The sequence below is a fragment of the Anas acuta genome, chromosome 1 (genome assembly GCF_963932015.1).
Source record: "Anas acuta chromosome 1, bAnaAcu1.1, whole genome shotgun sequence".
Classification (NCBI taxonomy): domain Eukaryota; kingdom Metazoa; phylum Chordata; class Aves; order Anseriformes; family Anatidae; genus Anas; species Anas acuta.
The window spans coordinates 122,653,538-122,669,802 of record NC_088979.1 but is presented as its reverse complement, the minus strand read 5'-3'; the positions used below and the strand labels follow the sequence as shown (position 1 = coordinate 122,669,802).

At 37.1% G+C, this 16,265-nt stretch overlaps 1 protein-coding gene across 2 annotated transcripts in view; it reads left to right on the top strand.

Annotated features, from left to right (window-relative positions):
- MAN1A2 (mannosidase alpha class 1A member 2) overlaps positions 1–16,265 on the top strand; it is a 135,427-nt gene that overhangs the window by 39,754 nt on the left and 79,408 nt on the right. For both annotated transcript variants that reach the window (XM_068698910.1, XM_068698920.1), the window contains one exon: positions 8,577–8,673. In XM_068698910.1, coding sequence (XP_068555011.1) covers positions 8,577–8,673 — 97 coding nt within the window. The remainder of the gene's footprint in view (positions 1–8,576; positions 8,674–16,265) is intronic.

The following is a 16,265-nucleotide window of genomic DNA, read 5'->3' as shown; positions in this document are numbered from 1 at the left end:
TTTCAATACAGCAAGACTTAGGTTTTGTTCCTGCTTCTGTTGTAGCTTTTTTGGCAAAACATTGAGCAAGCCTCTTAATCAAAAGTTGTTGGAAGTCATCTTTAACTGTCCCCTATGCACCCTGGATGCCCATTTTATAGCATCTGACACCTGCAGAATGCTGAGTTCGGATGACATCGCATGAGTGAGGAACAATGCTCTGACCGGAGTTCTGCCAGTGAACTTAATCTGTTTTTCAGCAAAACTTAAAGCATGTTGTCTTTTTAAAATGTGAATTCCAATATGCTACCTTTTAGAAGGGAGGTATTTATTTATTCAGAGGGGGAATAATTTATTTCATATTAGCAGAAGCAATTTCGGAAACACTTATAAGAATGTGCCAAGAAGAGAGATGATTAAAATGTATTTTCATCATGGTCTTTGGATGATGCTCAAGAGGCTGCTAACAATGTTGAGAAGTAACAGCTTTATAAGCAGCAAAACTAATGGTTTCCCATGTCTTTCTGACCTACATATCCTTATACCACCCTCTGCTTCTCTCTCATGCACACATTGCTGTGAACTTCCTCTTATCTTCTTATTTGACTGCATGAATCGCAATGTGTTTTGTGCCTAGTTTAGAGATACCTGTATGCTAAATGTTGTCCCTTTGAATGAATAAAGGAACGGATTATAACTGCCTTTCTCTCAGTTGGGGTACTCATTACTGTCCATCTTCTTTACAGAGACATTGATTTCTTATTTTTTTCACAAAAAGTAGAGGTCTCAAATGCCTGGTTCCTCCAATTCTGTGAAATCAAGTTTGAAATTAGACAATGGATTCAAAGGCTACTGCAAATGTATGTGGTGAGTGACAGTTACATAGACAGGAAGATTGCCTAAGCCTTACTCTCTTAAGAAATCATCTTAAAAAGAATAAGTATCCATTACCTGAGTTCTGTTTTGTGTGCTTATTGAGAAAAGAGCCATGCTGGAGAAAAGACCTTTACATGATTAAATATTTCTTTCATGCTTCATAACTCTTGTTTTCATAGTTAACTGTTCATATGACTTCCATTGCTGAATCTCGTTTATTTTCTGTAATTGCAGTGTTTCTGATGTAGCCAAATTGGCCTCCTTTTTTGAGTGTGGGACTTCTTTCAGCATTTAAAAATATGTTTTAGCAGTTTCAGTAAAGAAACTTACATACTTTCCTTAGCTGACACCACAGTGTATTTGTTTTCAGTCAGCGTATTCAGACTTCTACTTGGTTAGGACATCAGGTTTTTTAGTATATATTGTGTGAAGTTTTTTGCACTGCATTTTATATCTTACTGCTTCTGGCTTTGATCATAGTAAGAATGAAGTGCAATAAATATTGTGACCTACTTATTTTTTAGTATTTAAGGTAACACTCCCTACATGTGTGTGCATATGTTTTAGTAAGTGGTTCTGTTTCAACACTCTTGAAATATTCTGGATCCTCGTGTAATCCAGCATATTGGGAACAGCTATGTTGGCTTCAAGCTAGTTTCACTGTACTTCTTTGATGATGTTCATCTTTACTGAATAAGTGAAATCTACGTAAAGTAAGGATGGACTCTTCCTCATCAAGACATAGGATTGTCTGTTGGTAAACTAATTTTCAATGTCTTTATCAGATTGGAAGTTGTGTGATCAGCACTTCGGCCAGTACAGGCAAGTTAGGAATGGCCCTGCACTGATTTGCATCCTGACATGCTGGTGAATGTACAAAAAACTCCTAATTTTAACAGTTGTAAAACTTAATTTATGTATGTACTATGTACATACATTATGTACTTAATTTATTTATATACTATGTATGTTTGTATCTTGGTGTATTCGTTCTGCTCAGACAGGAGGAGGATAATAAAACTTTTTCTCAGTGGGTATCTGGTGCTGTATTTCAGCTGCATATCCTAGATAGTTTGCTTTGGCTGGTAACTTAAAATGTGCTACTAATAAAGAATGCAAGTTTGAGTGTTTGAAGGTATTTAAAAAAACAAATCAAGTTGCAGCAATTGCAGAATTTTCTAGTACTCTTAAATTATTGGAAACATTAAAAATTCAAGAATGTCTTCATTTTTAAAAGTAACTTCTTTCAGACTTCTTTCATTATGAAAAGAACCTGTCTTTCAACACAGTATTTAAAATTTATAAATGCAAAGTAAAATAAAAGAAACAAGGAAATGCTTCATTTTCCTGTTACAATCAGCCAAACAGACGTGAGTAAAACCCCAGGTAAACTACTCATTGTCAGAACTGCTCAGTCAAAAAGCTTCAAAAAGCTTCACAGAGGTTACACCTCTGTGATAGCATATTTAAGAAAGGCAAAAAACCTGCTGCACAACAGCGGGAGGGACCCCACGTTGGAGCAGATACAGAAAATGACTGTGAAGGAGCAGCAGAGACGAAGTGTTAAGGACTGACTGCAGCCACCATTCCCTGTTCCCCTGTGCCACTTCTAGGGAGGAGGCAGAAGAGGGCGGATGAGAGGGGAAAGTTTTTAGTTTGTTTTTATTTTCTCACTGTTCTGGTCTGCTAGTGACGGGCAATAAATTGCGATGATCTTCCTATGCTGAATCTGTTTTGCCCATGATGAGTGATCTCCATGTTCTTATCTCAACCCTTGAGCCCTCTCCATCGTATTTTCTCTCCCTTCCCCTTTGAGGGGGGGAGTGAGAGAGCGGCGTAGTAGAGTTCAGCTGCCCAGCAGGGTAATACTACCACGGTAGTGTTATGATCAACTTAGCTGACATGGAGATTTGGAGTAGAAAGCTGAGACCTGACTGAAGAACCGCAGAAAAATCTAGGGGTACTGAGTGATTCTTATCTCCCCTTTTATTTCTCAGATAAATATAAAATGATGCGTATTGAGACTGAGAAGGAAAAAAATTTGAACTTCACGCGTAAAAAATCACCTAATACCTTGTCATATTACCACTTGAGAATGAGAACTTGTGACTGTAGTAGTTATTTGGAAAGGTCACTGTAGTGCTTAGTAGCAGACAAAAAACAAACCTTCGGTATTTTAGGAAGGGAGAACAAAACAGGCAAGATTCTTTTGTTTGTGTATGAACTAAGGTGCTTCTGCATCTTGCATGCTTCATGTAGTTCTAGTCTTTCACTTTAAAAAAGGGTATGGTAAAACTGTCAGAAGTACAGCAGTAAGCTGGTGAAGATGATTAGATTGCCTGAAAAGGCAAGAGTTAGAACACTGAAGAAAAGAACTTTCTATTGGTTGCTTTGCAGTCCTGTTACAAAGGGTAATCTGTGAGGTTTTAGTTTTCTGGACACGGGATGAGTAAACCTGTGACTACCATTTTCTCTTGAAACGATGAAGACACAATTTCAAAAATATGGATTCATCATGTTAAAAAAAAAAAAGTGTTTTTGTATTGCTTACATAAATTTGAGTACTCATTCCACTTCTGTAAGCTTTCCAAGTTTAGGCCATTTACATCTACTGTTCTGGTTTCACCATTTGAAGTACTATCCCCTTAGATCCATCAGGTGTCTTACACTTTGTCTTCTATGCAAACAAACAAGTTTCCTGTGTTACATTAATTTAATAAACGTTATTTTTTCAATTTAGTAATGGATCTATTACTGCGCTTATCACTAAATGAAGAAAACCTAGCTTTCTGTGCTCTTTAGGAACGTGTTCCAAACAGATGCTTTCAGTAGCAATGTTCAGATATGCATGACAGAGGTATAGGCTGATGCCAGAAGTAATTTCTGTTTAGGTAGAAATTTGTAGCTCCCACAAGAGTAAAATAATAATTTTTCTAATTTTCTTCAAACATCAGACTATCTATACAATGAAAAGATCATTGCTCAAATGAACCTCCAGAAAGTAATCTCCACAGACACTAGGAAAGTGCTTATTAATTTTTAATCTGCCAATTGAGCAATAAGCTTCTCTAGCAAGTCCTTTGCTAATTTAAAAAGAGAAGTTAGAGGTGTTTTATATAATCTTTTGAAATCGTTCTCTTAACCAGAATATGTTCCTTTGAAAGCAAAGCCTATTTGTTGTCTCTGTTATGTATATTCCTGATGGATGGCAATGAAAAGATAGATTTTTAGGTACAACCATTCTTTGCAATTTGCTGATAAATGGCTTTATTTGCTTATTTCTTAGGACTCTGATTTAGTTTTCTAATTTAAAGTGTCTGTCCTTTTTCGGGGAGTGGAAAGGGGCTTTTAGAAATAACAATTTAGAATACAGATTGTTTTAACACACTGCTGTAGTGATGGGACTTCCTGACAAAATTCGCTTTCATCACTGTAGCCTCCTTTTACTGTTAAAACTGTGGTTTTGTTAAGACACATTACCGCTCTGCTGTTATAAAATACTGATTTCTCAGCAACTGCAGAGGATCAGATCCAATGAACAAGGCATATGCGTTCTAAAGTCAGTAAAAATATCTAGATATGGTGTACCTACAAAAGCAGTTTCATTTGAGACATATCCCATTTCTTGCCATTCTGGCTTTATAGTAGCAGAGTCCAAATTCATTGTTTTGGTAGAATCATCAAGCTGTACATGCAATGCTGTCTTGCTGACTTGTATTTTGGGTGCATCCCATGATAAACATTTTCAAGACTGGTATTCAGTGAACCTATTCCATATGAATCATTTTCCTGTCAAAAGTAAGATCTGTCATCTGGAGTTAATAGAACCAGTGAGAATTCCATCAGTAAAAACATTCATTCTTGGGTGGCCACATGACAAGATCTTCATATTGTACACCGTCAACTCCAAGGGCTTGCTTTGGCAAACTGTTTTCTGGTGTGGAAATTTCAGCTATAGAAATTTCCACTTCTCGTTTGACAGAATTATTAATGCATCCTTGGACAAGTTGATTTTTTTTTTCTTTCACATAGTTGAGCTTATGTTTCTCCTGTAATGGCTTCTTGAAAGGGTATTTATTGTTTTGTTTTGTGTTTTTTTCCCTATCACATATTTTTACCTTCTTTCTATCACCGTTAGTGCTGATGTTCCAGTCAGTGTCTGAAACTTCCCTATCCTTGTAAAGACAAGTTTTTTAAGGAAAGACCTGCAACTGCCTACTGGCAACTATAATTCAGTATTTGCAAATTTCATTACATAAATGCTTTCTGGCATAATTGTAGAGATAATCTGGCTTTTCAGATGAAGAGGTCATTACTTACACTTCATGAGCCAAAGTGGCATCCTCTGTTAAAGTTTTAGCTGGCAGCGGGTTACATTTTCTCCTGTCTTCTCACAAGCTTCTGCCTGCACAACTACTTCCAGTTATATAGGTGTTATATCTACAGTATATCCTGCTACCACTTCTGGCAACAGCAGAAATCCTATGTTGTTATTAGATCTCTTGGTACATGATCCTTAAAAAAATTAATATTGTGTACAGGAGCTATGGGGCTTCTCCCTTACATGTAATGTGCAGTTATCTGCTAACCAGATATAATCAAGTATTTATTCATTTAGTGGTAGACAAGAGCATCACATTGTGTGCATGAATAATGTTCAGTATTCATTTGGAAAAGATCAGTTGACTTGCTAGTGTAAAAATGTTAAGAAGATTCTTGGGAATTATAATACCATTTGATTTGTATCCTGTTTGGGAGAGGCAGAGGTGACAGGAAAGACACCTGTTCATGTTTATGAAAGTAGCTTAGTCTCTACAAAATATGATTTCCTTTCTCAGAACCTTAGATGATGCAGTCAGCTATTAGTCTCATGTTTGGCAGTGGTTTTGGTCTCAGTAGTGTTTTCCTAAGTTACTTTTCCATTAATGGATGAATCTGGTGAAATTGATTCCTTTAAAATTTCTTTCTTGAATTTTATCTCAGGAAAAATTATATCTTAGGAACTTACAGATATAAAAACATGTTAGGTAGTGGTGGATTTTGTTTTAGCCCTTTGTAATGTCTGTAATTTCCTCAGAGCTAAAAAAAAAAATCTGCAAACAAAAAATCTGTACCAAAATCTACACCTTCTCCTCAGACCCCCAGTAGGCACAGCAAGTGGGGACAGTAGAATATTCCATGGTTAACATTCTGCCATGAGGAAACAATTTATTGCTCTTGTTTTTGGGCTAGCCTATTTTTGTTCTATACTGCTGTGTGTCTACACTTTGTCTGAAACTTTTACAGAGCTAAAACATTAGTGGTCATTTATTCTTCGTCATGAAATATTTCATTGATACATTCCAAGGTCTCAAAGCTCAACTCCCCTTTTTTTGGAAAGAGGTTGGTTAGAGCTGTCATGTCACGATCACCTTGTTATGTAGATATCTACCTATTATCAAACTGAAATAAGAGATCAGCTTCTTTAGCTCTATCCTGTAGTGCCTTCTAAAAATTCAGGTCTTTTTTTCCTTTTTCCCAAGATAATGTTTTTAGGAGTGTCTTGTTTCGGTTTTGAGCAGGACAGTTCAGGAAGACTTTGACTGCCCTGTCCCGTCCTGACTGGATAAAGAATCAAGCCCCAGTCTCATAGCTGATCTTGCTTTGAGCAGGGGGTTGGACTGGAGACATTTCCAAGGTCCCTTCCAGCATGAATGAATCTGTGGTTCTTGACTGTATGATCTTTAGTAAACATATATCTATGTATGTATATACATATGTGTATATAAATTGTGGATTGATTCAGGATAATATTTGTAAGAGCTCTCGGAAGAAGTTCTACACTACCTATGATCAGGATTTTACTGCATTTTCTAGTAGCTATTAATCAATCAATTAGTGAATTGCTTAGTAAACACTAAAGAATCTGTCAATACTAATGAAATGTCTCCTCTCTCCTTTTAGTGTAATACTTGCATATGCTTTTTCTTACATTACAAGTTCATGACCAAAAACAACAACAAAAAAAAGACTAATTGTTTGTCAGAATCTTAATAATGTGAAAAATAATGTTGAAAACTGAGAATACCCGTATAAGTTGACTTGGCATGGTGCACAGTAGGAGTGGGACCAATGCCATTTTGAGAGGGATATGTGTGCCTCGGTTGATGTCCGTTTAACACAGGAGCATGTTCTGTATGTTCACCTCTGCTCTGTTTCAAGTTATTGTCTGGGCACGAGCTGACTCCCTTCAAGCTTCTCAGGTGTTAGTTTATGTTCAAATGAATTACGGCTGTGTGGGTTGGACGAGAATCTCTTGATGATTATAGAGAGACGGGGACTTCACGGTTTGCGTATCCCAGTAGGCAGCTTGGATACAGTTTAAAACGCTTGGGTTTACTGGATGCTGACTTCCTCTAAAAGAGAGCTGGTGTCTTGCTTCTGTGTGAGCTAGTGCTAATAGGGCAAATGACTCCGTCTTACTTCTTAGCTGACATCTACTTGTCCCTTCATATTTTCTGTGAACATGGTGACCCTCAAATTACAATAAGAAAAACTATATTCCTGTAAATCATGGAATTTCCTTGCCCTGATATAATCAGTTTCTTAAAGGGTTAGTATAGGTCTACAAGTTGCATTAGCATAGTTTTTCCTCTTAGGGAACATTTCTCAAACTTGTGGATATTGTGATTTAAGTTCTGTACATTTGTGGAGGCTTTTGTTTATTTTAACAATATTTTAATATTGGTTTTGAAGACATGATAGAAAAATAAGTTATGTATAACACTGTGGATACAGCTGCATGGCTGTTGATTCAGAGCTCTTGTTCAGAAAAGGTTTGTTTCTAACTTCCTTGTGTCTGGGGCAGTGGTTTTTAGAATCAGATTTCCTCCATGGTACTTGCTTTGATCTGTTTAGGTAACTTACCTTATTTGATTAAACTGCATTTCTGTACTTTCAATTTTGCAATTTTGTGGCTGCTAAATTTCAGCTGTATGCAAACAAGGAATTTTGAAAGTTCTAGCAAATACATAAGAACACTGCTTAGCAGCTGATGTGTGCAACTAATACTCATGGTCCAACAAGACTTTTATTTTTTTTTTAGTTTACTATGTAGCATAAATCCCTGTTAAAAAGAGTGTTTGGGGGAACAAGAAACCTGAAGCTGTGAATGAATTTTCTACTGCTTTGTTCATTATACTTTCTAAAGAACAAAATGAACAAAGCTTTTGGTATTTCTCATGGTAGAGGCTGTTCCACAGTATGTTTCTGTCAAGTAGGTGTTGCTAACAAAAAAAATGTATCATGCCTTTTGCAACATTGTTTAGTCATGCTCTGATTCACCAGTGTAAATAATAAATAATTAGTGTAAATAAATCTTTTATGTTTCAGATATTGCTATTTGTTTCTTTGTTTGTTTTCTTCAGGCTAGCAGCTTGGGTATTTGCCAGTATTTTTCACTGATTTCTTAATGTCTATGTATATATTTAAGTCAAAGAAAAAGTAAGTGAACTAATGCAGAGCATCTTCTATCGCAAGTCGAATAGACTTAAGTTGTTTTCAATACTTACTCATGATATATAACCTGACTTCTTAAATAAATAGAAATAGTAGCAATATCAGTATGCTGGGATGACTGAGAGAGATGAAGCCTCAAATAAGGAGTAAAATACTATATTTTTATGAAGTAGCTTCACAACATAACCAAATCCTATTTTTTTCCTATTTTTTCCCTCTCTTAGATGATGAAGCATGCCTGGGACAATTATAGGCAATATGGATGGGGACATAATGAGCTCAAACCGATTGCCAGGAAAGGACATTCCACCAACATATTTGGTAGGCTATGTTTTCTTTTGTTTGTTTGTTTGTTTGTTTATGCTATTCTCCTTGAACATCTATCCAAGTGTTCCAGTAAATTCTGTTTTCATAGAAATGAGGATCACAGAATTGTCAGTTACTTCAGTGGTGGTTTAGTGAGTAACTTCACTAAACTATATTTTTGGGAGTAACCTGTTCTTATTGTTGCAAAAGCAAAGTCATGTCTGTTCATACTGTTGGTTTGTGTATGTGTGTATATATATATATATTTATAAGGTAGTGTGGTGATGATATTTGGGGATGCAATGAATGTACATTTATCTTAAAAACAAAACTCTCACCTCTTCTTGTCTAAATTTTCAAGTTTAATTCTTGGAGGATGATACAAGAAAGTGTTTGCAAGATGCTGAAAAGCTACTTGTAACAAGATGAATTTTTAAGTAGCTTTAAAAAAAAAAGTATATGTAAGAGTGATGTTATCTGATGTGTGACCTATGGATCGTGATTATGAAACCTGAATAGAAGAAAGAAAAGTTGAAAAATATAGAAATTCGAGGGTGAGGAAAAGGTTTGAAGAAATTCAAAGGTTTGAAGAAATTCAAAGGATGAAGGGAGAATATTTGAGCAATGGAGTGTGAATGTAAGTGTTACAAATGGCATTTTGAACAGTATGAAACATGAAGAAGGTAAAGATCAAGAAATTGAATAGTATGCGCTGCATATGTGTGATCAGAATAGATAACAAGATGGACTTTTCTTCCTTAAAATCTCAGCAATCTGCAGCACTACTGCTTTTTTGGTATATATGCCTTAAGACAGAATAAGTGGAATTGTGATTGGAAAATAGCAAGTATTTTATTGGTGCTCATACCAGGAAAGAAATCTCTTTTCTGTCTCCAATTTCGTAAGACTGACAGTATAAAAGAAGTAGTTGTGACTGTTGGAAGACTGAGCCCTGGAGGCTCTCTAGGTTCATTTTCTGGTGTAACAAAACATATAACATTGGAGTTAGTGATTAAGGTTTGTATGGGCTTACATGGCAAGGTTTTGGTAGTGGGATCTGCAGGGGCGCCCTCTGTGAGAAGAGTCCAGAAGTTGCCTCATGTTAGGTAAGGGTCAGTTCGAGCCAGCTCCAAAATTGACCCACCACTGGCCAGAGCTGAGCCAATGAGTGACATTGAATGTGCCTCTATGAGAGCAGATTCAAGAAAAAAACCTGCTATTCAACAGCAGCTGGAAGAGTGAGGAGTGAGCATCAGCCCTGAAGACCCCAAAGACAGTGCAGCAGGAGGGCAGGAGGTGCTGCAGGCAGGCAGCAGCAGTTCCCCTGCAGCGGGTGGAGAGGCCCCTGGTGGAGCAGGCTGTCCCCCTGCAGCCCATGGGTCCCACATGGAGCAGATTTCCACGCTGCAGCCCCCCCATGGGTGGAGGAGCCCCCGTGGATGTGGCCTGGAGGAGGCTGCGGCCCATGGAGAAGCCCCCGCAGGAGCAGGCCCTGGGCCGGAGCTGCAGCCCGTGGAGAGGAGCCCACGCAGGAGCAGGGGGTCTGGGGGGAGCTGCCACCTGTTATATACCCCTGTTGGAGCCTGTGGAAAGCCCATGCAAGATGAGTTCAGGAAGAATGGTATCCCATGGGAGGAACCCGACACTGGAGCAGGGACACAGAGTGACCATGAAGAAGTGGCAGAGATGAAGTGTTAGGATCTGACTGCAGCACCCATTTGCTGTTCTTCTGCACTGCTCAAGTAGAGGAGGTACACAAGGGTGTGTAAGTGTGTGTGGGGGTGTTTTTAATTTGCTTTTAGTTTTTCACTGCTCTAGCCTCTTAGTAATGGGCAATAAACTATATTACTCTCTCATACGCTGAAGTCTGTTTTGCCTGCGACAGTAATTGGTGAGTGATCTCCCTGTCCTTATCTCAACTCTTGAGCCCTTTTCTTTTGTATTTTCTCCCCCTTTTCCTTTGAAGAGAGGGAGTGAGAGAGCTGTGGTGGAGTTCCTCCAACCATCAGTGTGAAACCATCACAAGGTTTAGCCTGGACCGGTCCAGAATGCACAACACCTAAGATGACTGACCAATGAAGTTCATGCATTTATTTTGAAATGCACAAAAGAGAGCTCTTCTAAGATTGTAGGGTGTTCTGTTTTTTTGTTGTTTTTTTTTTTTTTTTTAATTCTCTTGAGAGCTTCACACTGTGTTCATCTATTCTGTGGTATCTGAGAAAGGTACAAATTTTATCATTTAACCATTTTTACACCAACAGAGTGTGATTATGCAGTGTATACTTTAAGTATTTTAGTATTTATTATGTTTGCTTGAGATCAAGATTTTTATTGGCTTTTATTATAATGTAATTGGCTAATGACATTGTGTGAGGTTGGTCCTCGTTATAATTGGTATTTACTTTATTTACCCTGCTTTAAACTTCATATTTGTTTCTTATGGATGATAGAAATACAGATTAGGAAAACCTTCCAGAGGAAACTTATTCCAAACAATGAGTCAAATTACTTGTTTCAGAAGCTTTTTAATATTTAAAGGATTTTAAAATTTTTTGGGGGACTGTCCCTGCTATTATTCCCCATAAATATTATCTTGAAATCATTCTTATATCTTACAAATTAACAAGCTGTGTTATAATATTATTTATATTCAAGCTGTTTTTTGTCAAATTTACACGTTGGTGAATGTCAACCTTAAAAAAAAAAAATGCATACTGGAGGAGAACAAGGCACTCTGCTTTTTTCCCCTGCTCTTAGCAATGGAGTGCAATCTTCTAAGAAGAGAAAATTTCTGAAATACTTTAAACAAATAAAAAACAACAAAAAAAAAAAAACACAAACTTATAGTGCATGGAAGCCTTTTTAAATTCATAGGAGAGTAACTTCAGTTTGTATACCAGCCCTGCCATCAGCAAGGACTATTCACTTTTACTGCAAACAAATGGCTTGGAGTCTGGCATTGATTGCTTTTGTTCATGCACTGGAACGTGTTTTGTTACACTTCAGTATGATGTGAAAGGTGCTATTTGTTTTACTTCTCTATATTCCTTTATAAAGAAAATGATTGGGTCAGATGGAGCTGTCTGGGGGGTAAGGTGAACAATTTAGCATGCTCAGGAGAAAAAAGCATCTGGAATGGACGGGGAGTTTGAAGAGTGAAATAGAAGAGTCTAAAACTTCAGTCAGCACTGAGCATAGTGCAAGGAGATAATGTGAGACTGCGGGGAAGAGCGGAGAGCAACGGGCTTCTGCTGTGACAGACAAAGACGTTTCTTACGTTTTCAAAGTGCTGTGCGGTATGCTTAGGCAATTTCTCATTGCTACCTTGTAAATTGGCAATACTTTGAATTCCTATCAGAAAAAAATCTCTTTTTAGGCATCCCATGATGTAATTTGCTTTTTACCTAGTTGTCTGTCATCTCTAAATCATGGCTTCTCTGTATATTTTTTCCAGCTGATGAAGTTGTTATGAAAATTTTCAGTGTTCATCCACCTGTATGATTGTGTAGTCTTCACTGCTGAATTAACGTGTAATTCTGTTGATTAATTTGTTAAAAAAATGTTATTTCAGCATGTGAAATTATTATTTTTTATTTATATGGCAAGTAAACATTTTTAATGTGTCTGATGCAATATTTTAGAATTATTTGGAATTACCGTTTTACTCTATTTTTTTCATTTCACCTCTGCTTGCTTCTCTTATATCTCCTAATGAGGATGGAGGACCTTCTACTTGATTCACATTTGGAATGGTTATTCTTTGTAGTTCTAACATTGCTGTCTGAAAGAAATTGTAGACTTCTCCCACATTTAGGTCTGTGGTTCTCTTGTTCCTGCTAACTTTCCCAGTCATTTTTTTAAGTGCTGGTTCTTTTGAAATCCAGATGCTATTTTGTGTTATTTAATTTTTAGCCAAATCATGTTATGATTGCTCTATTAAAGGCTATTTCAATGGAAAACTTTTCCGTAATATCCTCAGGATATATCAAACCTAAAATAGCATCAGCTATTGTTGACTTGGTGGGTGGTTGATGGAGAAGGGAAAAAAAATCTGTTGCTGTCGTATCAAGGACTATCCAGGCTGTATTGTTACTGCTAGTACGTTACCAATCTCTATTACCAATGACGACACCATTCCCAGTGGTATTTGCTTTTATAGAAGCATTACAGAACTCTTTTTGAAATCTGATTCTATTTTTAATAAAAAGCAGCTCAGCAAAAGCTGCTTTTATTGTTAATCCCAAAGATTATTTGACCCAAACTGTTTTCTGCCATTACTGGAGCCTGTTGCATTTCTATCTCAATTCATAGCATATCTATGAGATTTAGCAAGGAGGTGGTAGCCTGGTTGACACAGTATCCTTTTGCATTGAATCTTGCAAATGAGGTAAATGTAATTCAATATAAAAAGTAAATAAGGCCGCAGGCTTCCCTGTTGGACTCCTTTTTCCATCTGAGATAGTGTGTATTGATACCTATGCCAGGATGAACTTCAGTGTTCCCAGCATCACATGCTCTAGCAGAGTTCAGGTTTGAGTGAGAAAAGGGAAGATGAGGTGGCCTTCACTGCTTTAATAAATCTTAATTCTAAGTCATTAAAAAAATAAATAAGAGAAGGTGATAAACTTCAAAGCAATATTCTCAGTACCTCACTGAAGCATGCCTGCAAGAACATTTGTGGGCTGCTCCAATTAGTAGTTTGACTCTTAAAAAAAAAGCCTCCTGAGGTTACGTTAGGTGACCTGCATAGAATCTCTTGACAGTATTTCTGAGGTGTCTGACACTTATGACTGTAAAATGTAAAGCAGAGTCTGCTGAAAGTATTGCCTATCAAACTGTGTAGTCAGCCAAAATCCTGAATAGTGCCTTTTCAACAGTGGAGTCAAAGCATTAGTAGTATGGTGCTGCTTTTGAAAAGTGTAACTGGCAATTGATGGGCTTCTAAAGATACTTACACGTAGATAACATGATATGAACCTTTATAGGTTCTGTATTGGTGAAACACAGATTATCTGCTTATTTGTGAAAGCTGCCTGCTTTAAAAAATCATAGATTTGTCATTTATTTCTGCCTTAGCAGAGAGAAGGTATATAATTTTTCAGTTAACTTGGTTTGCAGGTCTGCTGATGTTTTTTGCAGCTGACCTTAAAAAAATAATTTTGGGCAGCTTAAGCTGCTGAAATAATTTGACAGCCTCATGGTGTTATTGTAGAGGTGGGGTTACATGGTATCTGGGTCAAGTTCTCATTGGAACACAAAGGATGTGAAAAAAAAAAAAAAAAAGTCTGAAAGACTGGTGGGAAATGATGCATGTAGATAATGAGCAAGTACGACAAACCCTAAGCTTACTTTGGAAGGTTTTCAAGGCTTAGCTAAAACCACATCAGTTGCTAGTATTTTCAGATTGCCTTGCTGTAGTGTAATCTTGCCTGGGTTCATCCTTGGGGATCGCAATAACTTTTTAAAGTTGTTTTGACCCAGCACTTGTTTGGTGACCCATAGGTGAACATTTTTTGGAAACACTGTTAAAATTACTCAGGCCAGATATGATTCAGGGATTTAAATTGTGTACTTGTGGCACCTTTTTGTTCAATATCTCATGAAATAATTACAGTTGCACAAGCTTTGAAGACCCCTTGTTAGGATTTAAATTGAGCTGTTTATATTGAAGGGTTTGTATCGGTCTTCAATTAAAAAAAAAAAAAGTTTGAGAACCTGAGCAACTGAATGAGAATCTGAATGAACCCAAATGGGGAAAAAAAAAAAAAAAAAAGGAAAAAAGAAAAATGATCATAATCTTTAGCAACTCAGAACACTGGCCTCAACATAAATAGAAATCACTGTTTGTCATCTGACCTGATGCTTTTTGAAATGAGAGCTCTGAAATCAATTTGTGGGTTTGGAGTAATCTTATCTAAGAATAAAAAGAAGATGTGCGGTTTGTCATGTTATTATAAAGTATTTGATAAAGTAGTGATACAAACTCTTGCAAAATTATAATCATCTCCATACTACTAAAAGTGCATTTCTAAACTTTGCACTTGGACAGTTTCTGTCTAGAGATTAGCTGTATTATGTGAAGATGATCTGATAATGTACACACACATAGATAGATACACATCTAAATATATTTGCAAGGATGTCAGTAGATCTTTCCATAGGGATAACTATGTGGGATTTCTAATTAGTAGACACTTGCATACAGACAGGCCTGTTCTTATGCACAAACATTTGAACAAACTATTACTTCATATTCTGTCATGCTATAACTCTCATGCCTCTATTGTGCTTTCATGCTTCTCCTGTTCTGTTATCTCATGCTATGCAAATGGTCAATTTAATCTGCAACATCTGCCAGCTGTGTTTTGGGATATTGCATTCTAGGAGGAAGAGAAAATTGTGTATGAATTTACATTGCGTTTGCATTGTTGCCTTTGTTTTACCTAGTAAAGCCTTAAGGTTCCAATGCAGTGCCATATCTCTCTCCTAACACATGACCAAATACAATGTTTTCTCTTTTATAAGGGTTTTCTGTCTGGCATATTGAGTGACATATAATGTGCTTCTGGTTCATCTGTTTGGAAAAAATGAAACTTTGATGCGTAATGTGTCTTAACAAGCAAGATACATCACTGCAAATAACTTGAGGATTCAGTTGGGACAGTTAGTAAGCCGAACTTATTTTTTTCATTAACTTACCAATTGATTACTTGGTTTCTACCCACTTGTTTCATGCATCCTGTTGCCTCGCTTAAAGCACAGCCCATCTCAGCTTTTTGCTACCAGCACCAGTGATAAACCCATGAGACCCAGGAGAACATCGCTGAGCCAGCTGCCTGCTACCAAAGAGAGCGTGCTGCTGCCTGCCTGGCAGAGCCTATGGCCAACTACTGCTGCAGCAGCGTGGGAAGCTCTCCTCTCAGATCTCTTTGTTGCTAAGCAATGGAGAACTGTCAGTGCATTTCTCTACGGTGCTGGAGAGCAGGAGTAGCAATGCTCCCAAGACCCATGGAGAAAATGCATTTGTCAGACTGCAAAGACGTGGGGTGGTTGCAAGAATAAGCTGAGTCAGGCAAAGGAGTTTATTTTTCCAGTATTTCTGGCAAGTACAGTATAGCTTAAGAGAATAATCCTATTTCTATGTGCAGTCTGTGATCTAGAAAATAAAAGGTGGAATACTTCTTGGTAGTGCTACAAGATTTTACAGATTTTTATTTTTTTTGTACTACTCTGGAAAAATATTTATTAGACATTTTTGTCTTCTTCCATTGTATTGGTTCTTGGGCTCCTTAAACTGCTCTGACACTATTGTCTGCTGTTGTCTGATTATTTGTCATTAACTTTTCAAGTTCATATAACTGAGCATGAGGTTTTGCAGGCCTTCCATTTTGCTGTATTTTTGGCTATCAAATAACCAACAAATATATAAAAATAATGGAGAAAAAATACTTTTTTACTAGGAGGAAACTAGATGATACACCCAAAGGGATGTATCACACAAAGGGATGACCATTCAGGAATATGGTTAAAAACTCGTGGTGTCTTCTCATTGTAAAAATCATAAGGTAGAGACAGACAGTAGAAAAAACTTATGCTCAATGTCCTTT